Source organism: Sturnus vulgaris, chromosome 13 (genome assembly GCF_052056855.1).
Source record: "Sturnus vulgaris isolate bStuVul1 chromosome 13, bStuVul1.hap1, whole genome shotgun sequence".
NCBI lineage: Eukaryota > Metazoa > Chordata > Aves > Passeriformes > Sturnidae > Sturnus > Sturnus vulgaris.
Window position 1 is genome coordinate 8,729,144 of NC_142255.1, and position 23,133 is coordinate 8,752,276.

At 42.2% G+C, this 23,133-nt stretch overlaps 1 protein-coding gene across 3 annotated transcripts in view; it reads left to right on the plus strand.

Annotated features, from left to right (window-relative positions):
- The window catches only part of MYO5A (myosin VA), a 97,889-nt gene that overhangs the window by 37,017 nt on the left and 37,739 nt on the right, over positions 1–23,133 (plus strand). For all 3 annotated transcript variants that reach the window (XM_088172522.1, XM_088172521.1, XM_014874025.2), the window contains exons 5-14: positions 5,953–6,109; positions 10,052–10,195; positions 10,934–11,015; positions 12,483–12,590; positions 13,055–13,161; positions 15,513–15,778; positions 16,329–16,410; positions 18,831–18,971; positions 19,741–19,866; positions 21,867–21,950. In XM_088172522.1, the coding sequence (XP_088028648.1) occupies positions 5,953–6,109; positions 10,052–10,195; positions 10,934–11,015; positions 12,483–12,590; positions 13,055–13,161; positions 15,513–15,778; positions 16,329–16,410; positions 18,831–18,971; positions 19,741–19,866; positions 21,867–21,950 (1,297 nt within the window). The remainder of the gene's footprint in view (positions 1–5,952; positions 6,110–10,051; positions 10,196–10,933; positions 11,016–12,482; positions 12,591–13,054; positions 13,162–15,512; positions 15,779–16,328; positions 16,411–18,830; positions 18,972–19,740; positions 19,867–21,866; positions 21,951–23,133) is intronic.

The following is a 23,133-nucleotide window of genomic DNA, read 5'->3' on the forward strand; positions in this document are numbered from 1 at the left end:
CTGAAAGCCAAGATCAAGTGATACATCCGATGCATCAGTCACAGGAAGCAAAAAAAGCACCAAAAAAGTGTTGTGCTTTGATGATTCAGTTGAATAGCTTTGGGCTTCTTTAACCCTCTCTGAAATGCTTATTGATAGAGAGGTTTTCTAACTTCTAGTGTTCCTGCTTCAGAGAGAGATTTTCACTTGGTACACAGGAAGAAGGTAAACAAAGATATCTGTGAGGATTTTTTCAATCTGTATGTCTTGATTATCCTGATCTGTTTGGACACTTTGCTGTGGAAGTGATAACTTTGATGCAGTAAGCTGTTTTGGTTTTTGTGGAAAGCAGCTTAAGTGGGTGCAGTGATCTTGAATGAAAATTGTTTGGAAATTAACAACTCTGCCTTTAATATTAGCAACTTCGATGTTTTAATTCTTGCACTGGTTTTTCTTTTGTTGCCTCAGTTTTTCCATTGGACAACTTTGTTAAAAGGAGCCCTGGATAATGACAGCTGTCATTGATTGGTCAGTGTTGTTGCAGCACTCTGTACAAATTGGAGGTGCTCAGTGCCAGTCTTGCTCATGCTTCCAATATATCTGACAGCTGTGACCTCATGAGAGTAGCAGTTCCTCCACCCTGAGCTCTTCTGAAAGCATCTACTGTATATTTTCATGAAATACAAAATTTAAAGTAGCCAGTGCTATTAAAAGCATTGCATTAAGATACATGCACATCCTAAACAAAGGGTTTCTTCACCTCTTGAGAGCAAGGTGATGTTTTTAAATTCACTTGCTGGTTTCTTGTGCATTGTCATTTCATTCATAATCTGCAAAACCCTTTTCTGTATGTAAGGTGTCTCAAGACAGTTTGCAGCACTTTGTCTTCCTCAATACTGAACCTGCTTTGAGCAGAAACTGTCTTCAGTGTTAACTTTTGGAACATTTATTCAAAGCATAAGAAGCCCCTGTTGCTATGTAGGCTGTAATCTCAAAGTTGCAGGAACTAGGTAAGACTGTATCTTTTCAGTTTTGGCACTCTGACAGTGAATTTCCTCATAAACATATTGCCTGTCAACAAAATCTTGTAGATAAAGTAAAATTGTCTTTAAAAATTACCAGCCTGTGCAGAAATCTGGTTCAGCATTATTTCTTGTGATGGAGAACAGTTTAAATTACCAGTTAGCTGTTCCATAGTGTATTCTCATTCTTGTATTTATCAAGAAATAGCTGTTACCCTCACATGATCCCCAAAGTATAGGCCTGAGAGAATTTATACAGAAGATTTCTGAATCAAATTCTCTGCTACTGCAAGCAATCTCAGTCTATCATTTCATATTTCAGCTTGTGAAGTGTCTGGGCCTGACATCTTAAAATGGCACTTTTAATGTAGTTTTGTCATTGCTTTATTCTTCTGCTGTTCAGAAACAGCAAAAGCTGAATGTGGTCCTGACTGGTGCCTGAACATAACGTGTTGTTTCCATGAGTGGTAAATTGCTCCCAGTCAAACTGTTTCAGTCTTATCTTTTTCAAGATAATTTGGCTTAATATTGCATCACAGTGATGTAGTTCTGTGTGCTGGGATCTGATTGCTGTCTGTCTTTGGGGGAAAGAGGACTCCTCTACCTTTCATCTCCCAGATTGCTTTTCCTCATTTCTGTTTGCAAAAGCATGATTAAAATGTTCCCTCCATTCAGAAGTAATCTTAATTTTAAAATCATCTACTTAGGTGTTTTATGCAGAGAAAAACTGCAAGATGAAATATTTCATAAAATGTGGCATCTGGCTGCAAACTGTTGTCACACATAAAGCTGTTGCCCTAGTTACTTGTTTCGTTTGCTGAAAGTTTTAATTGTAGCTTTTGTTTTCTGACTGGTGACATTTTAAGTATTCAAAATGTCAGGTCAAAGGTCAGGGGCTAATGATTTAACTAAAATAACTCTAAAGATGTATATATCTGAGAAAGAACTTGGGTGGTGTCACTTATTTTCTTAGGATTTTTTTTCCTTTTTTTGGTCTTTTAAATATTGTTTTGCTTTTAACACAGCCTGATTATGCAAATTTCATTTGACATAAACAGAGGCTATTCTTTAGACCACTGCTTATACCAAATAATGAAAAATAATTCTCACTGCATTTCATACATCATCCAAGGGGCTTTGATGATAGTTTACTTGCTATTTTACTTTTAAATGTGGTGTTTTGTTTCTTTGAAGTTTTATGTGGCTAAGGAGCTTTTTGCTGAACTGGCCCAGCTGCCTGGCAGGACCACTCCACCCTCCTCCAGGACTGAGTATCTCCCTGCCTGTGGCAGGATGTCCATGAGCCAGGTCTGCCCTGGGGCTGTGGCAGTGAGAGCTCATCCCCTGCTGCTCTTTGGGTTTGTGTTACACTGCCCTTTCTCCTTCAAATGCCCAGTGTGATCTCGGGGGTTTTGTTGTGCTTTCCTTTCTCTCTGCCAAGAAGCACAAAGAATAATATGCTAGAGGATGGCCACTCCAGTGTGTTAAAGCAAAACAATGGATTAATGTACTGGTGAAGACAAGAGCAGCCCTGAGCGTGGATGGAGCGCTGGCAAGAGGACACTGCTGCAGACAGAGAGGAGCCCTTTGTTTGTCGTGATGGTGTGGCTGCTGCAGACACACAGAGTCACTGCAGAAGGGACAGCAGCAATGTTTTCAGCTCACACAGAGCAAACCCTCTCTTCTCTAGGCCAGTGTGTGCAACTGTATGTGTGTGTGTGCTTACACAGGAATATAATAATGGATCCTTTATTCCTGGGCACGAGTGTGTGCTAAGAATAGTCTTCATCTCTTATGACATGGAGGAAAGAAACTCTGGTTAATTAGCAACAGTGTTCTTAAGGACAAACTATTTCAAACTCATTTTTTCATTACTGTCTTTGTAAAAGTGGAACTCCTGAGAAGAGAATGAGGACTGCAAAACCAGTGTTTATTTTCCATGCTCCCACATGTGTCCTTCAGGAATGTGACAGCTAGAATGAGACACGTTTATTTTCATGTCCAAAAGAGCTTGTTTTTTATTGGCAGTTTTGTCAGAAGTCTGCTTTGTCAGAAGTCTGAATGAGTTTGCATTCCTTGGTTTTCTGAAAGCTTTTTGTACTTTGAGAACTGAAATATCTTAACTATCAGGGGATCCATTTCATACACTTGAGCTTCCTCAGTCTTCATATATTTAGTGATATTTAATACATTAAACAGCTTGTTATGTTGTTGCTTCTCTCCTGTGTTAGGCAGTCCCTGAAATCAGATCAGAAGTTTTGTATTTTTGAATGGCATGGGGTTTTCTTTTTTCTATTTGAAAGAGCACAGGAGAGAAAAAGAGAGAATGATTCCAATCCTATGAAGAAATGGTTGGTTTTGACTCGCTGCAGGAACCGTCTGTGGGAGAGGAAAATTGTTTGCTAGCAGTTGTCCCATTTAGGTGTGGATTTTTTTACTTGGATTTCTCCTGCATCCTGCTGCTGCTCTGTTTGAGCAGGAGGATCCATGTAACTCCTGCAGCTTCCTGAGCCACAGGCTCTCTCCCACACACCTCTGTCTACCACGAGTGAACTCTGCAAGGGGAAATGGGGAAGAAACCCGAGTGTTTCTTCTTCATTTTCCAGCCAGAGATCTTAATTGTTACTGCAAGCCATCCCAGACACACAGACCTCCCCCAAGATCCTACAGAGGCTTGATGGCCACTGTCACATGAGGTCTCATCAGAGGGAGAGATGAGAATGTGGCCAAGGCTGGCAGCTGTGTGTGTATGGCCTGGGCTATCAGCTGGGCAGTTCTGCTTTCCCACGACTCTCACTGGGACTGCCAGCCTGGTGTGTCTGAATGTGAGAGCTGTGCTGCACTCATTCACACCTATTGCATGTGTTACATGGAAGCTGAGAACATAAAATTAGCTTGCTTTGATCTTCTTAACACTTTGCTATTAAATTTAAAGCAGCACTCAGTCATTCCAAGTAAATTCTTTTTACCAAAATGTGGAAAATCTGCCTCAGCTGGAACCTTAATTTGGTTAGACAAATACTGCCCTGGCTCTCCCAGGGATGGGTGATGGAACCAGAGGCTCCTTCAGTGTGTGGCTTTGAGCAGCACCAAATGGGTGCTGGAGCTGTGCTCTTATCTCAGGGCTGGCATTGTTTTTGAGGATAGGTGGCATCTTGAGAATTGCAGAGTCTGTAAATAGTTGTTACCCAGAGGCTGTGCCCAGAGATGATTACTGGGCATAACTCAACAGTTCCTGTGGGATCTTGTCTAGTTTATAGTACCCTCATATCTGATGGGACTGAAGTTGGCTTGATTGGACAGAAGAGGTCAGTTGAGGTGGATGATGTTTGTGTTGATGGCCACACAAACCAGTCCTCCTTGGAGAGAACAGGCAGCAGTAATTCCATCAAAGACCACACTGCACCAGTGGAAGACCAAACTGATTTGATGAGAATGGTTTAACTCCGGGGGGGGGAGATGGAGATGGTCACCATTCCTCTACCAGGTGAGAAGGTCTTGCTGGGCACCCGAGGTGTGTGAGCTGCCTCTGGGGTTATCACAAGTATTGACTTCATCCTGGGAGGGAGGAGGAGGAGGAAGAGGAGGGGCTCTCACCTCTGGGCCATGGTGCATTAGAGGCCATGCTGAGGGATGTGCACACAGTCCTGTTTCCATTTGGGGCTGGTAATATGTTGGGATACCAGTGGGCTTGTAAGCATGACATATAACACCAGTTTGAGACAAAATCACCAATTTGACTAAGGTGGACAGGTCAAACACAGAAAAGGAAGGAACACAATTTATACATGTTTGATAGATAGCTTCATTATTTCATCAACAGGGCTTTTTTTGTCATCTCAGATACAGAATCCAGATCTTCTGCCAGGCCTTTAGGCTACAGAAACCACAGCTAGTTTTTCCATGCATATGTCTTTGATTTCTCTGCACAGCATTTCCTGATGCCACTGGCAGCCCTGCAGACTGTCACTGTGCTGCCTGAACATGGAGGTGCCTGCAGTGCCATTCACAGCTCCTGTGCTGGAAGGACAGCCTGGCCTGTGCCTTGGCTATGCTCTCTGTGTTCCAGCCCCAGCTCTGTAAAGCTTTGGGGGGAAGCTTTATTCCCCCTTTTGTCTCTTTTCATGCTAGTGTGTACAATAGGATTAAGTGTACCCAATTCATAGGAATACTTCAAAATACCTTTTATTTTAACTTCATTTGCTTTGAAAATGTAAAAGCTTTATAAAGCACATATAGTCTTGATTTTAAACGTTTCAGGCTCTATTGATGTTAATTTCTGTATTATTTTGTAGTTCGTTGTTTACTCATACATTTCGGTTTATGCACAGAGTTCTCTTTGAGTGAGAGAAAATCATTTTAGGAGCAAATAGAAATTATTCTTTTTTACAAGAGAAGAAATTTTTTCACAACAAAGAGACTGGCTTAACTCCAGAACTGTTATCTGTGTCCTGAACAGCCACGCTTGAATTTTTCAGATTCAGAACAATTCTGGGATAAGCTGGTGATTAGAGCAGAGGGACGAAAGGTTTCTGTGGCTGACTCTCCTGTTGATTTCTCCCTCTGTAAGATGGCATTCATGATCTTTACTAGTGAACACTGATAATTTAGTGGAGCACTGTACCACAGACTCTGGATAGAAGTAGCTGCAGAAGCACGTAGTGAATAGCAGTAACAGCTCCTTTGCTGTAGCCAGGTTCTCCAAAGCAGCTCTGCTGGCTGGCTGGGCTGTCCCAGCAGCATCCATCCATCCTGGAGGAGCATCCTGCTGGCAGGCAGTCCAGCCAGCCTGGCAGGCAGCTCAGAACTAACTGCCTTGTGTCTGCCACCTGCACTTACCTTACGCTGTTCTGCTAACACCGATGGTGGAGGGGCTGCCGCCAAGCTGGGGACACAGAAAATAAATGTCCATGAGAGAAGAGCTGGGAATTAACATGTGTTTGTGTTTCAGAGATGAGCGAAATCAGTCCATCATTGTCAGTGGGGAATCTGGAGCTGGGAAGACAGTCTCTGCCAAGTATGCCATGAGGTACTTTGCCACGGTCAGTGGCTCTGCCAGTGAAGCCAATGTTGAGGAGAAGGTCTTGGCCTCCAACCCCATCATGGAGGTAAGAGAGCTGCTGCACCAAACCCCACCTCCAGCTGCAGTTATTGCTGGGACAAGCATAAGCATTCAGTAGAAAGCAATCCATACTTCCTGAAACCATTTAAATAGACATTAAAATTTTGTGTTTAATCAATTTACAAGGAGTTGCTTTAGACATAGTTTTGGTAACATTTATGGAAGACTGAGAGAAGATGGGAGGTAATGTTTCAGTGTTGTTAATGTATTTCACATAAAGTAATTTTTATGTGAATACTGCTCTAAGTCTCTTCAGCTTTGTAACTAGTAGTTCCCAGACTGCTGCCCAAATGCAAGTGGAGAAGACTGGTTTTGTTTATATCCAAAGAGGATAAAATTCTTGGTCTTACCCACCAAATATGTACATCACACAGTGGGGGCCAGTAGATTGTACTCTGAAAGGAAGTAAAGCAAATGTTAAATTTTAGGAAATAAAATCAGAGAGACTGAGAAAACAAAGTTGCATTGGATGCACTCAGGTTCTTTGAGAGGAAAAAAAACATATCAGAAGACATAATTTTGCTATACTTAGCTCAGATTCATGTTTCAGTTCTGGAAATTGTTGTAACCAGCTGTAGTCAAAGCTGTTGGCTTTGGAGGGCAGGTGCTGGCAATGGACTTCAAGAGGACATGTACAATTCCTCCTGCTTCAGGGTCTCTGTTCTCTGGGAAGCTCAGGAGACACTGATTCTGGTCACAGCCAAGCAGAAAAGATTTCTTAGACTTACCTGAATTGTTTCTCAAGTCTTAGCATATGTCTTTGCCTACATATGTAGAAGTTGTGGCTGAAGTTAAGGAACTATGTTAAGAAATGATTAATCAGAGAGAAAGCCTTGGGGGAATTTCTGGAGAGAAGTAACTCTGTCCATGGGCACACACACACTCATGCCTGTGAAAGCCTAGGAAAATGCTTCAGGACTGATGCCTTGGTAGATGTTGGGCATCTCTCTGCAGTAGTGTGGAAGATCATGAGTAAACAGAGTGCATGCAGTGAAATGTGAAATGCAAAATGCTGCCATTGTTTTTTTTCTCAGGTATTTTAAAAAATGAACTGTGTTTTATTCCTCCTTTCCTCCTGGCTTGAGGAGCTCATGATACTCAAACTATAGCTGCCCCATCACAGTTGTGTGTGTCTGTCACAAGGTAATTGTGCCTGGTTTGTGGTGCTGTGTGGTGTTTGGAAATTTCTTCTGTGGGATAAAACAAGCTGTGCAGTGCTGGGCAGTGACTCCTCCAAATGTCCAGCCATGGGAGGAAGCCAAGGAGCTGAGCCTTGCCTGGAGCTGCATCTGCCCCAGGGGAGCCCTGGGGAGCAGTGGCAGGTGTGCAGGTGTGAGCTGACCCCAGGGAACACCTTGCAGTGCTGCAGGGTTTGCAGGCAGTGCCACATCCCATCCAGGCCAGGCTGGCATCCCCTGTGTGCCTGATGGGGCTGTGGTGCCAGGGGTCCCCTCCATCAGCCTGCCAGTGGCAGCTCTGGTGGGAGGCTCTGCAAGACAGCTCTGTGCTGGGTCAAATGCAAACTCTGCACGTTTCCCTGCACCACTTCTTTTGTTTGGTCTTGAAGCCCAGAGCAAACATCCTGCTCTCAGTCCTTGGGCCCCACCTCCCAGTCAGTGGCCATTAGCTCACCACTAATTATCTGAATAAATTTCCAAAAGCAAATAAGTTTAAATTGAGGACTAAAAGAGGTTCCCATCTATACCTTTTTTCATTCACTAAAAGTCAGTGGTGGTGCTTTATTTTTGTTTTCTAGGGATGACAATTTTTTGAACGTGGGTATATCTAAATATATATTTCAGTTGCTTTAAAGATTATTATAATTCGATGAAAGTTATCCTTTTAACTTCCAACACTTGAACTTTAAATTAGCTTTAGAGTGAGTGTTGTAAAATTTGATGTTGAGACAGACTCTGATGATAGCATAATTAATGTTTTGAATTCTTCAGTTGACAAATCAGTAGAAACACAAATTAACCCATATATTTTAGGAAGAAAATTAGTACTTCATTTTAGAAAATGGAAACTCCTCATTTGCTAAGCTGACTGTGAAATCTGAGAAGCAGAAGGTAATTTTATTTTTAAATTTCTATTTGGACAACCTAAATGTCAGTGTTTTATGAGCTACCATCACATTATCTTAGCCTACAAATACTCAGTAATGTCAAGAGGTAATTACACATTTCTAGCAACTATTTGAGTGACTACTTTTGTAGTCAGTAACTATATACAGTTTTCCTATAGCAAACGTAGAAATTGATAAGTCTTTAAACACATCTTTGTATGTCATTTCCTGTCCCTCATTCTTCATTGCCCTCTGTAGCTTTGCAAATGCTACAGCTCTGTATATATTCAGGCAAGCAATCTGATAATCCCAAAGACTTTGGTTTCATCAGTAACACCTTTCAAAGGAATTGGTTTCTGAAATACTGTAGTATTATATTGCTACCACCACCAATAAAGTATATCACAGTAGCAATAATTTTCTACTTTCAAAAAAACACAAGAGTGCAGTTAAGAGTGTTCGGTTTGAATGAATTTGATGCTTCTTAGAACTGCAGAGATGCAGTTTGTTCCTAGATGCTTTCCAGCAGCTGTCCATCTGATGCCCACTGACATCTGCTCTGCTGGGAGTGCGTGCTGCTGCTGCTCTCATGGGGTTTCTGCAAGTTAATCCCACTTTCCAGGCTGTACCAGCTGCTCTGACCCATTCACTGGCCGCCTGCTTACAGATTTGGGACACTCAGCAGTGCTGCCTGCTCTCATTTGTTTTTCTCAAGTTTATTTCAGTGCAGAGTTCCAGTGGATGGCTGTGTGACTGGGAAAGCTGGACACAGACTCAGTGGTGCACTTAGGGCTTAGTAACACACACACAGTGCCATGTGATGAGGGGCAGTGTGCTGCATCTCAGTTATTCCAAATGGCACTGGTTTTGATACAGAGATACCTTTAGGAACTGTTTGGAAGGTGAATTGCTGTGTGATGTCTGAAACATGGTATGATTGAGAATAGAAAATGTTTTTCTTTGAAGTTCAGCATGTTGTGATTTGCATGCCTTGAACTCTGATGTATCCAGCTGGTACCTGTTGTGGGGTGAGCCCTAATGCTGATGAGGTAAGGCAGAATTGCACCATGCAGGATCCACAGTCATTATTTCCCCTGGACATCCCAGGACATGTTATATAGAGGAATTGCACAGAGTGGTGTTTGTTGTGTGTGAAGCTGTACTGAATTAATCTGACAAAGTTCAGCAGGATGCAGGGCAGCATTGAGGGCTGTCTCTGGTCAGTAACCGAGCTGCTGTGCAAGGCGTTCAGTTTCAGGCAGATGACACAATCTGTGCACATTAATTTTTAGATTATGGTTAAGCACACAATAAGTATTTTAAAAATTTATTTGAGTAGAAATAGTTTGAAACTATGATGATTAGAGTGTAATAGTAATGATAGACTGTTAGCCAGGCAGAAGAGAGTGGGCTGTGGGTTTATAATAGGTAGACTTTGAAAAGTTGCAAGTACTACAGATGTATGTGTACACCTACACATATAAATATATATCCAGGTGAAATAATTCTTACAGTTTTACTAAGTCCTTGAAAGAAATCTGTGTGTATGTGAGCTTTCTGTTAGACTCTTTATTTCCTTTTGAAAGACTAGAAAGAACAATAAAGGATTTTTAGCTGTAAAATTAGACTATGTGGAAGTGAAATAATTTCTAGGAATATCAGCTCCCAGTCTTACATTAGTGAAATAACTGTATTTTGATGTAACTTGTTGACCAGGCAGAGACCACTCTTCATTAAATTTTTGATTATTTTTAAACCAGGATACGACTAATGTTGTTAAGTGTTTATGAGCCATGTAGATGATTAAATAGATGTGATCATTTCTACAAGCTGTTTAACCTTTACAATATTCCCTTTTTTCAGTCTATTGGAAATGCCAAAACTACCAGGAATGACAACAGCAGTCGCTTTGGTAAATACATTGAAATTGGTTTTGATAAGAGGTATCGAATCATTGGTGCTAACATGAGAACTTACCTCTTGGAAAAATCAAGGGTGGTGTTTCAGGTAATACTGATGTAATCTCTTCATTTTGCTTCATCATACTTGAACCAGTCCACTGTCCCACACTTCCTCTCCATCTTTGCCTTCTTTGTAGTCTAGAGCTCAGTAAAAATGGATTTGTCCTTGACTGGCATAATTAATAATTATGGTTTGTATCACGTGGGGATGTTACATGAGCTGTTGTGTATTTTAAAAGTAAGAGATAGTTATAGCGCATGGAAGAGAGTATTTTTCATTTCTTTTTGGTTTGAAGGTATGAAATTTAGAGTGCTTAAGTTGAGAATTATGGTGTTGGCCATGAGTCATCACCTCCTGAGCTGTGTTTGTCCTTTATTTTAAAATTCAAGCTTTGCCTTGGCAAGGAAAGTACTTCCTTTACCAGCTTACTATAAATGCTGAAGGCAAATAGTGTTAGTTATTTTTGGAAAATGAAAAAATTCTGAGTAGGATGATTTCATTCACCTACAGAATCCTGATCTATAATTAATAGTAATCTACAGTTCGGAAAAGTGGAATAATACTTTTTTTTTTTAATGTCTGCATGCTTCTTGCTGTTGAAAATGGATTAAATTAACCAAGAAGAAAGAGATAGATGATGATTTATCTTCCTTTTTTCCATGTGGCTTCTGTGCTCTTAATGTATTGCTAGAGAAAGGATTATACATAGTAATTCATTTCTGCTCATGGTTGTTTCTGCCATCGTTAAGTGGTGAAAAATAAAAAATTTCTTTCTTTTTAAAGGCAGAAGAGGAGAGAAATTACCACATCTTTTACCAGCTTTGTGCCTCTGCAGCATTGCCCGAGTTTAAAACTCTACGATTAGGTATGGCATTCACATTTGTTGTGTTGTGTGATTGTAGAGACCAAGCAGCATCTCTGAGCTTCTTGAGCCAATGGCACAAATGAAGAATTGCTGGCTTTTAAATTCTAAACTTTTAAACCTTCAAGTACTAAAATGTATTGAAAATAACTAAAATTATAGACCCTGAACTTTGCGGTTTTCTGATTAAAAAAAGTAACAGATTTGTTTATTCAGCAGACTGCAGTTGCAATCAATAGGACTTACTATGTCCTGGAGGGTGAAATTCTTTTCTCTTAGTTCTTTAAAACCTTTTTTCCGTTGTTCCAACCACTGCAGAATTTTACCCTTTCTGGTATAAGCATCTGAAAAGCTTATTTTGAATATGCATACTTTTACTTGGGCTGTTAGCAACAATTACTTTCCAATCTGTTAGCCTTGTGATCAAAAAGCAGATGAGGAAATTTTTTTCTTTTATCAAATTAAAATGTTGATAGAAGAAAGGTTTTTCATTTGACAGGAGTTGGTGCTTTGTAAAAGAAAAGGATGATGATGACCTTAGACAATCGCTTCATCATTTTAAAAATTCAGTATAAATTGCAGTGCTTCCTGTATATTTTTAAAAGTTGGTTTCATAGTAGGAAAACTGCACAGCCTGTGCTGGTTTCTGAAATACTGTTCTGGTTTTAGAGTGTTTCTCTGCTCTTCTGCACCACCCTGGCACATTTAGGATTCACATCTGCTAACACAGGAAAGAAAGGAACTGATGTAATTAGAACTGAAGAAGCCATTTAGCAGACTTCTCTTTCAGCGTTCTTGGAAGCTTAGCTGATCAGAAGAAAAGGAGTCTGTTAGTGCAGCTGGAAGCGTGGCCAGTGAAACCATAGGAATTCACACAGGAGAGCTGCTGGTGGCCCAGTGGAGCCCAGTGCTGTCCCCAGAGCTGCACGAAGCTCTCTCTGCTCCAGCCTCGGCTTCTCAGCCTGAATGGATCACAGATACTCATAAGGCCAAGCCAGGCCATAAATTAGGAAAAGATTTAGAAAATTAGAAAAGAGAAGAAAATGGGCAAAAACCCAATATCCCGGTGTAGTAATAGCACAGTAATATCTGTGCTGTGGGAACATAATTCCAAAGTGCTGCTGCTCTCAACTCTGTGTCTGCTGTGTAGGTGGGTGGCTCAGGTAACCAGCCAAAGAGTAACTGCATCCAGAGTGATTATTGCACAATTGTGGAAGTCTGAACCAAGGTTAGGTAGAGAATATGCTTGAGGACCTACTTTGGGAACCAGATAGTTTAAAGAATACTTACTTGCACAGTTAAATCTTGAAAAAACTGCTCTTTAGAATGTCTTAAGAGCCAGAAGGCAAAAATATACATATGTCAGATCATGGATTCTGCCAAGAACAACTTAATCATGACATAGCTTTACAGATGTGCTGTGAATTTCTGCATCAATGTGTGTAAAATATGTATTTTTTATTATTACAGGGAATGCAAATTACTTTCACTACACAAAGCAAGGTGGAAGCCCTGTGATTGATGGTGTTGATGATGCTAAGGAAATGGTGAACACCAGGCAGGCCTGCACTTTGCTAGGTAATTGGTAAATCACAGTCTTATCCTAAATCTCATACACTAGCAAGTGTTTTCTATACTATTTGTGTATATTTTTTTTCACACTCTGTAATGTTTAAAATCAGGAGAGTTTGAAAATTTTTGGGACTGAGATTACGTGTATTGAATGAAGAAGGTATTTAAATTGTAGTAGAGTTATAGATCTAAGAGGGGCACATTATGTGAACATAAATGGTGGATTCCCTTGGTGTAACATATACAGTGCTGGAGGTCACTGACAAAGCACTTTGAAACAGCAAATTAAGTGATTCATTTTAATGGATTTTTTTTCATCTGGTTGTAAAACGTTTTTTATAGAAGTGAAGCCAATTAGTACTGTCAAATGTCAAAGTCACACACAGCAGTCACTGTTTTTCTCTCCTTAATAAATTTTTTCATCAACTTCAGCTCTCTCCATTCAAAACATTTTATTCATCCTTTTCCAGGGATTAGTGATTCCTACCAGATGGGAATTTTTCGAATCCTTGCTGGCATCCTTCACTTGGGCAATGTGGAGTTTGCATCTCGGGATTCTGACAGCTGCACTGTTCCTGTGAGTAGCAGATGAAGGGCATGGCTTGCACTCTGACAGGTCTGCCTTCTGCTTGTTTGCAGGGTCCTCTTCTGAAAAAGAGTAAAATGGAAATGGTTTATTTCTAATTTGCTAATGTTTTCACAGTTTTTTGTGGATAGATTCAACTCTTCTCAGTCTAGAGGCTTTAGGCAGTACTCTCTGTATTATAACCCTGGTATACAATTATAACTGTAATTGATCTGTCCTAGAAATGTCTAGTAAGCAGGCTAGCTTTGAAGTCCTGAGCATGTGTCTAGATCTTTATGTTCCTACATTAATATCTTCCCTGCACACAGTAAATGCTTTGCCAGATGGGTTTTTTTGACGTGAAGTGCCAGAATGCCCTAAATAATTGGAAAATAAATGCTTTGCAAAGTCCTCTGGGATGTCTAGACATGAGCATAGGATATACAGATATGGTTTGTGTGACTCATCTGAGTGTCATGGTTTTATCAGTTCTTTTTTGCCTTGGAGATCAGCAACGAGGACTGCGTAGTCTGATCTGTAAAATCCTCCTCACTAGTGAGGGCCCAGGTTTCTTACACATATTCTGGAGATGAGAAGCAAAACAGTTCTGGCTGGTCTCTTCTTTGGATTCAGAATGACCAGTTTCTCCTTCTGCCTCTCTTTGAATGTCTACTACTGGCCCTGCACAGCCTTCGTCTTTCTCTCTATTGCAATAGTAGCAGCACTTCCATAGTTTTTTTTCTTTTCTCACTGCCAGTCCCTTTCTCAAGAATGTGCAGTGGCAGTTTGTGGAGCTGAGCCAGCAGGTGTTTCCTGGGGCCAGAGTGGTTGGTGTTCCTGCCCTGACACCACCTGCCCATGGGCTCTAACAGCTGTTTTGCAACCACAGCGATAGTCTGGCTCCTTGGTGTCTTATAAAGGTTGTCACTACAAAGAAAGCTCATTTAATGATAGCAGGTAGAAAGCTGATGATCCCCAGGACATGAGAAGCTTACCTGTGTTGTGATGAGTATCTCCAGTGCAGGAATCCCACTGGCTGAGCTGGCAAAAAGCTGCAGGTTCCTGTGCAGCCCTGTCCTGGCCTGACAACATCTGGCAGGCAGTGGTGAATGTGTGCTCAGGGACACCATTACCTGGGCTGTGCTGTTCTCTGGCAGTAGGCATGGCACCAGAGAGCTGTGTGCCATGCAGGCTGCCCTGCTGGGAGGCACTGCTGGCATGGAACAGTGGTGCTGCAGGGTGCTCAGCAAAGGGCTCTCTATGCTGCTGTGGCAGTGAATCAGTTTGTTTCATGTCAGCTTGAGCAACCCTAATGTGACACTCTTTTGTGCAGTGTTCATAATTATTATTACTTTATTACTGTCTTCCAAGCTAGTAAAACATGCTCAGTTAATTGAATTTTGGAGGTGTAGCTGCATGGATCCTGTATGCTGTAAGAACTAGAAAAAGCCCCAGAGAAGTCACAAGGATGTGGAAATATTTAAAGCTGATATACCCTGAAGCTGTAGGCCATGTGGTAACAGTCCTGTGCCATCTGTCCTTGTCAAGACAGTGCTTGTCAGTGTGCTGCTGAGCCACCAGGTGCAAGGGGAGCGTGATGAGGAAGCAGTGCTAGGGGAGCTCCTGAAGAGGAAAGACCTGTCTGTCCTCCTGGATTTCTAGTGATCAGTTTGCATGTTAGTCACAAAGTGTAGTATCTTATTGAGTGGTAACTGCACTGCACTGATCTTTATGCAGAAATTTTATATACCTAGCTCAACATACAAGCCTTACTGGTTGATTTTACTCAGTTAAACAAAGCTCAGGTTTTTTCTCTTGTACAGTTCACTTTGAGAGCTCAAGAACATTATTAGTGTGCTACAGTCTCTTAGTGTTTGTCTCCAGAATTCACTGAGAAAATACTTCAAGTATTTCTTTAAGAGACCAGAGCACTAAAGCCCTTCCACACTTGTTTCTTGGCTGGGGCTGCATTGCCCATCACTCCCTGCCATGGCTGTACGTGAGCAGGCAAGACCCCACTCGGGGGCTGCTCTCCATTTGGCCTGAGACAGTTGTAAGAATTCAAAATACCAAGTCCACTCCAGAGAAGCAGATGATTCGTTTTTCTGAAGGTTGCAGGTTCCCTGTGTGAAGCATTTTGGTGAAATCAAATATAGTAAAATAAATGCCTTTGAGGAAGCTTATTCACTGATTCACTTCAGCTAAGTGGTTAGGGAGCTTGCTACATTTTGCAGGAGGAAGAGCTGAGGAAGCTGCTGTTGTTGCTTATTGTAAAATCACTGCAGCAGGCAGTTCTGTTTGCATGGTTGTATGCTTGCTGTGGGTAATACTGTTTCAATATCTAACGAGCCTGTTTTTATTAGCCCAAGCATGAGCCCCTCACCATCTTCTGTGACCTCATGGGTGTGGAGTATGAGGAGATGGCCCACTGGCTTTGCCATAGGAAGCTCGCCACTGCCACTGAAACCTACATCAAGCCAATTTCCAAACTTCATGCCATCAATGCCAGAGATGCACTTGCCAAACATATCTATGCTAATCTCTTTAACTGGATTGTAGATCATGTGAACAAAGCCCTTCATGCTACTGTAAAACAGCATTCTTTCATTGGTGTGTTGGATATCTATGGGTGAGTTTTTGTCAGAGATATGACACTCTTACATAATTATCTGACTGCAAAGCATCCTTGTCTTTGTCATCTAGCACTGCATGGATTACACAAAAAGCCCCCAAACCTTAGCAGCTGTTTATTCCAGCTGAAGGGAGTGTTTAGTTTTGACACATGAAGATCTTTGTCCTTACTTTGACGTTTATAGTGGGATTTCAGATTTTTGCTGTTGGTAGTTCATTTATCCGTTGCATTTTGGAAAGTTATAAGGCAATTTTCGTGTCAGGTTCCTCCAAGGTGGCACTTACAGAGAGGATAAAGATAACTAATGTGCCCTCCAGGAACATCAGTCCTTTCCCTGAGTTCCTCATCCCTGCCTAGAGAAGGAGCATCACTAAACTGCCTATGTAGTGCGATTTGCCATTTCTCTATGTGTTTTCTTGCTTGACCTTTGTTATTTGCTTGAAATAATTCAATGGATTTAACGGGAGGGAGGGAATTTAAAATTTTGGGGTAATTTAATCTTTTTTTTTTCAGTACCCTAGTAATTTTCAGTATATGCATATTTTAGATTTGAGACATTCGAAATCAACAGCTTTGAACAGTTCTGTATCAACTATGCCAATGAAAAACTGCAGCAGCAGTTCAATATGGTAAGTAGGAAATGACTGGCATTTCCTCTTCCCTTTCCCCTCATCCAAGTCTATTCTGCTAATTGGGTCCCCAGTGGTTAGGATGAATTCCTTCAGTCTATTAAGCAGCTGTCCTGGCCGTGGGCTTTGAGGGATGGGGAAAGATTGACTATCTCCTAGAAATAGATTTTATGACTAACTGCTGCTGTGGGACTGTTTGAAATTCTGATCACAGTAACAATTATAAGGCAGAAGCAGTGCTTGGCAATTAGGACCCTGAGATTGCTTGTCAGTGAGAGCAGTGTGTGGATGAAGTTGGAGTTGGAGGTGTCTCCACAACCTCTGAGAGCCCTGGATGGGCAGAGGAGAGCACGGCTTTGCTGCTGGGGATTCGCCGCCCGCGCTTCCTCCCCGCTGTTACTTTTTGAGGCTTTTCAGCTGCATCCCGAAGTTGATGAATGACGTGTGGCAGGAGGTGGCTCTTCCCCTCCTCCAGAGAGATCACGATTCTCTCCTCAGCCTCAGTGACGTTTGCAATTACATATCTTACCTGCATAATGATGAGGCAAGTTATTTCTGCCAGGTCTGTTGCTAGGCTCTGCTGCAGCGCTGGGGTAGCTCTGACCTCTCGCTAAGATCCTGCCTCTGTGGCAGTGTGTGCTCACAGGGCTGGATCCCCTGTGCCATGGTTCATCCCAGTGTGCCAGGGAGTGAGCAGGGTGCTGGAGCAGAGGCTGGGCTCTCCAGCCCTGGCATGCCCTTTCCATGTGGGTAGTGCCATAGCTGGCTTCAGCTCCGGCAGTGGGATGTTGTAACTGCAAGGCACAGAGTGTCTCAGAGTTTTCTCAGCTGTACAGCAGAATCTAGTTGCTGTAAGAGCTGTAATGGTTCTCTTCTTCAGTAAAAATAACTGTGCCCCTCTTCCCTTAACTCTCATGCCACTGCTGAAGCTCCTGCCTCGTGAAGGAAGGGGTGACAGGGCTGTTGTGTTGATGTCCTGCCAAGCTACCAAACCCAGTGCTGCTGAACATGGGCCTGTTGGGCTGCCATGCAGGCACACAGGGTGGAGGTTGCTTTGAATTAAAGCTTTGTGTCTGATGGCAGCCAGCAAACCTTCATGTGCTGCCTGGAGCAGCCTGAGCCTGGCTCAGGACAGGCTGCTTGGGAACTGCCCGACCACCCTGCCCTGCCTGGTGCCCACTGCCCACAGGGAAGATTGGGTCTGAAGGCATTTTTCACCACCTAATTGCTGGTTCCTTCCCAGTGAAAAAACTGGTTTCTGTTTTGTTTCAGATCTTGGGTTGTATATGACTCTCCAGGAGAAGCTGCCAGGGCTTTCCTGCCAGGTGCAGGGTGGGAATGGCTCCCACGGGCGTGGCTGAGCAGCGCAGTGCTAGGGAGGATGGCTTTAAGCTAATGAAATGAAGGGATAAACAGCTCTGTCGGGGTAGTTCTCTGCTGCCTGGCAGGTGTGTGCTGGGGAGCTGTGAGGTGGCTGTGGGCTGTGTACTGAGCTCAGGGCGGCTGGGGCTGGCACCCCAGTTCAGGTGTTTGGCACCCCCAGACCCTGCCCATGCTGCTGGGTGCTGGTGGTAGAGCACTCCCAGCACTCCTCCACCTGCCACAGCAGCACTGAGTGTGCAGAAAAATGTAAGTGGGGTATGAAGCATCATCAAAAATAACTGGAGTCAGCAGTCTTTTTGGTTTTTCAAATGCTTGTTCTATTAAGACCATAGTTTGCCTGTTTAATATCTTATTCTGTTTTTTTCCTGAAGTTTTAATTCATCTCTTATGCACATTTCATTAAAGCTGTGCAGGTTGTTTGTGATAATATTTTTTAATAAATATACAACTACATGGTTACTGATCTTTGTACCAGATAAATCTGTCACAGAATTTTCCTTAAAGGATTTCTAGTGCTAATGCTCGTTCAGCTTTTGCTGAGGAGTAAATTTTAATGCAGTGCGTCATGTTAGAAAAAAAATCAGCAGCCATTTAAGAGGAAATAGAGCTCTGTTCTTTTACAAGGAAGCACAAAAGTATTTATAGTGAAACTTTGCTTCAAATAGAGCTGTGTTCGTAATTCCAAATCATAAAAGCATGGCACATCCTACTTTATAGGTTGCTGTTCCTGCACTTGAAGGTTTTTTCTGGATTTTGTGGGGTTTTTTTATGAAAGAGCTTATGGTAATTGTGGGACAATATAGTAAAAAGCTAGAATATTTGCAGAGAATATGGAGTGCTTTAATTTAGGCTGTTGTTTTTAGGCCAGGAAAAAAAGGTTAATTTATTTTTCATACACTTGTTAAAGAGTTTATTCAGTTGAACTAGTGTGTCACATGACAGCCTGGATTAATGTGCCAAGATGAATTCAGTTGAGAGTTCAATGTATTTATTCTGCATTTCATTTCACAGAAAACTGTTTTCCTTTTGCCCTGCAGCATGTCTTTAAGCTGGAACAAGAAGAATATATGAAGGAACAAATACCGTGGACTTTGATTGATTTCTATGACAATCAGCCTTGCATCAACCTCATAGAGGCCAAAATGGGAGTTCTGGATCTGTTGGATGAGGAGTGCAAGGTGTGTGTTCAAGGGCTTCCATAGAGAAAGAGGTCAGCAGCTGTCCTGCTTCTGGGCCTCACAGGGAAAAGTCATCTGCACACAGTTGTCATTTTGACACTCTGCTGGTGTGAGAATTTGGAAAGCATACAAACAGAATTGACAATTAGAGTAGGAGGAAAAATGGTTTTAGTAATGAACCCCCTCCTTCCCCTCCATCATGTATCTGTAGCTGTTCCTTGGTCTCTGATTAACTTTGTTTGGACTTTGACGGTTTTCTCTTCCTCAAGGATAAGAGAGTGCAGTCCTTGGTCCTGTCAGATTTCCCCAAACTGCCTCGTGCTTGGTGTTTCACCCTTTGTCTTTTATCTTAGTTTATTTTATGCCAAGCCATGTACAGGGGATGGCTCAGAGTATCTGCCTCAGTGGAAACCCAGCTTGGGGTTCTTATTTATCATAAAACATCACAAGAAATCTCTAATGGAGGTGGATGAGTTCTGCTCAGTCTGGTAACGTACCTTTGGGACCCCTGCCTTCAGGTGTGTGACACTGGAGGCATTGTTGGTGCCAGATGTGTTCCAGCAGCTGCACCTGCTGCCAGTGCCCAGTACCCAGTGTGGAACTGGCAAGCACACAGCTGCTTACTGTCCTTGCTTCTGGCAGTTCTGGGAATCCGAGGAGCTGGAATATGAAAGCAAATCATCAAGTGTTGTCCCCCATCTTCTTAGATGCTTTTGCTACTGAAAAGTTCTCAAGACGTTTTAAGTGCATTCTGTATTCTTTTCCCTAGATGCCAAAAGGCTCAGATGACTCTTGGGCCCAGAAACTATACAATACTCATCTGAATAAATGTGCTCTGTTTGAAAAACCACGTATGTCAAATAAGGCCTTTATCATCAAGCACTTTGCTGACAAGGTAAGGGCTTTTCCTGCAGCACTGCTTTCCTGCTGGTATGTGGGAGGGGATCCTGGGGCTGCTGCAGGCAGAGATGGGCAGTGACATCCCTGGCTCTGCTCAGCTCGTACCAAAGTGTGCCTGCCTGAGCCCACAGTCGGGAGGAGAAGGTGAGCTGGCAGCTGTGCAGAGCCAGGGACACACTCGAGCTCCTGAGTCCATCACATGCTGTAACCACTGACCATCCTTTTGCCAAGCATGGAAGCTCAGTGCATTTTCAGCTCTCAGCATGACTGTATCAATTCCAGTTATGCAACAGAAATGTTCAAAAAAGGAAATCCTGTACCCCACTCCTTTTAGCTAAAGAGCAGCAAGGAATTAACGTGGTTTTTGCTGCTGTCTCAGTGTGCAAAGAGGAGAGAGGTAACACACCCTTTTCTATTGCTGGAGCAGTGTGTGCTGCTCCCACCCTCGCCCCTGCTGCCCAGGAAACAGCTATTTCTAGGGAGCTGAGGGCTGTCTCTCTGGAGTGCATGTTGTGTTCAGCTCCCAACACTCATCAAACTGAGCCGCTCCTCATCTTAAAACAAAAAAAATTAATAATACCTTTTAATACTATTGTCCTGTTATAAAGAAAGGCTGCCTCAGAATATTGTCAGCTTTGTCAAAAAAGGTTTCAAGAAGCTCTCAGATTCTTAGCAGGTCTGCACATGCTGGCATGGGGGGTTGGAGGCCTTTATCTGCCTCTGCTAGGATTCTCCCAGGCTCCTGAATTTATGTGTAGAAGGGTCCTATTCTTTTTGCATCTAGTGTTACCTTAATGAAAGAAGCAAGAACATCTCTGTAACTATTTAGATTCACGAGTTCTGATCTATTTTGTGGATGAGAGAACAAGAAGGAATTAATTAATATTTCATAATCTGTTCATTAGGCTAAACTTTGATATTGAAAGCAAGATATAGACATATTTCCTATGTCTAGTCTGTGAACAGCAAGGGCCAAGGAAAGCAGAAAGTAGCTCCAAGCAGGTACTAGCAAAGCTCTGAGCTCTACTGTGCTGCCTGTGCTAAGCATTTTTATGTTTTCTATGTGCTTATGTGAGTGTACACAGACATCTGGGAGGAAAAATAAAGCCACAGCTGGCAGGTCAGCAGTCCGTGCTGGTGTGCTCCTGGACAAGGCAGGGATGCTGCTGCCCTCTCCTGGCGTGGCCTCCTGCAGTAAGAGCATGGATGGTGCCCCAGGTAGTGCTCAGAGTGGGCTTCCAGCTGCAGAAAAACCTGGGGACATCCTCTGTCCCCTTCCCTCTAGGAATTCCTTGAAATGTTTTGCGGCTCAGGGTACAGTGTCATTGTGCAAGCACTGATAAATGGACTTTTGACAATAGTTTTGGTTTTCTTTCTCCTTTGAATTAGGACAGTGAAATAAATGGTAGGTTTTTATCTGACACTGGCTGTTCTTTGGTCCAGGAGATGCTGCAGTCCTGTGACAGAGGGTTGTTAGATATTGTCACAACATTCAGACATTTGATTGCTTCTGGTAAAATTAGTCCTTCAGAGCACAAATGAGCCATTTCCACAATTATCTGCAGGCAGATGTACTTACTGCCTCTCAGCTAATGAGATGAGAGATACTTTGTTCTCAGTTGCATCTGGATTTCAGGCAGCTCTGCAGCCCTGAGGAGTTCAGTGAAGGAGATGCTCAGCACACACTTTATTCTTCACCCTTACAGTAACCATTCAGTCATTCTGCCTCACCAAGAGCTCCTCAGCAGTGAAATATGCCTGGTGTAATGCAATAGCGGTATTCCTCTCTATTTTAATGTTCTATGTTTTACTGGAAAGCACTCTTTTTTGAGGAAAAAAAAAATCTATATTTAACAAAGATGCACTTGGGAGCTGATATTTTCAGTATGTAAAAGAATTATGTTTTAAATGTGAATGTTATAGCTGGTGAATTCTGTGCAAATTATTCTTATTTAATACTTCTAATACTTTTTCTTGTAAAATGATGACTTTCAGGTGGAATATCAATGTGAAGGCTTTTTGGAAAAGAATAAAGACACAGTTTATGAAGAACAAATTAAGGTCCTAAAATCAAGTAAGGTTAGTATAAGGATTTTTTTTCCCTCTTTTGCAGTTCTGAGTCCTTGAATTAAGAGTCATAGAAAACTTCTTCTAAACCTAGGAAATATTTCTCCCTTAGTATCAGATCAACTAAAATTGAAAATAGTTTGTGTTTTACTTGGTTATCTGCATGAATTTGGAAAGTCCTATATCCTAACTTTTTTCCATGTAAGATCCGTCTATTTAGCCACTAATTTCATTGTTTGTGGGTCGTTGTTGGGTTTGGGTTTTTGAGTGGGGGAAAGGGGATTTGGGGAGGGGGGGTTCTTTTTCCTAAAACTTTGCTGTATTTTCTGTAGAGATGTCAGTGACTTCTGATATACTGTAGTGATATAAAAAGGCTTAACAGTTAAGCCCTTAATTTTATATCCTGAAAGCAGAAGCTCCTTGTTTATGGCGTGACAGCTGAGCAGAAAATTTCTGAAGGTTCCAGAAGAAAAATGAGAGAGGAATAAAATATATAGACCCTAAGGGAACAAACCAGAACTTACAATCCTGTCTCCTTGATATCTATGAAAGAAAGATAACATCTGAATTGAAAAATTCTGCATGAAGGAATATTATAGAACAGGCCTTCAGTGGCATTGCCTGTGTTTTGTAATGGCAGAAATGCTGGTTGTGCTCTCAGAAATGTGAAGGCAATTAACTTGACATTGCACAGTGATGGCTGCTGGGAATTTGCTAGCTCTAATGGCCCAGGAAGCTGGGTATTAAGGACAGGCTATTTAAAATTATGCTATTCTATCAGGAAAACCAACATTTTTCTCTTCTGTTTCTATTCTGAGTAGATAATATGAAGCTAAATGATTAAAACATGTGGCATAATGAAACACCACAGCAGACTTTCCACTGGGAAGAGTGTTGAAGTGGTTTAAGTGAAGCCAGTTTTGGGGGTGGAGGTGGAGGCAGGTGGCACCTTTGGGGAGCTGGCAGAGGCCAGCCAGGCACTCTGTGCAGGACAGAGGGACAGGGTGCTCCAAGGGATGTCAGCCAGTGCCTGAGGGACACACAGGGGGGACAGAGCTGCTGGAAGACAGACTGCAGCTTGGGCAGGCTCAGTGTATCTTGAGGCAGCTCAGTCTAAACACTAAAAAACAGCATGGTTTTACCCCATGGTAAATTTTGTCAAAACCAGTGTAAAGAACGTTTTGTTTTTCTTTTT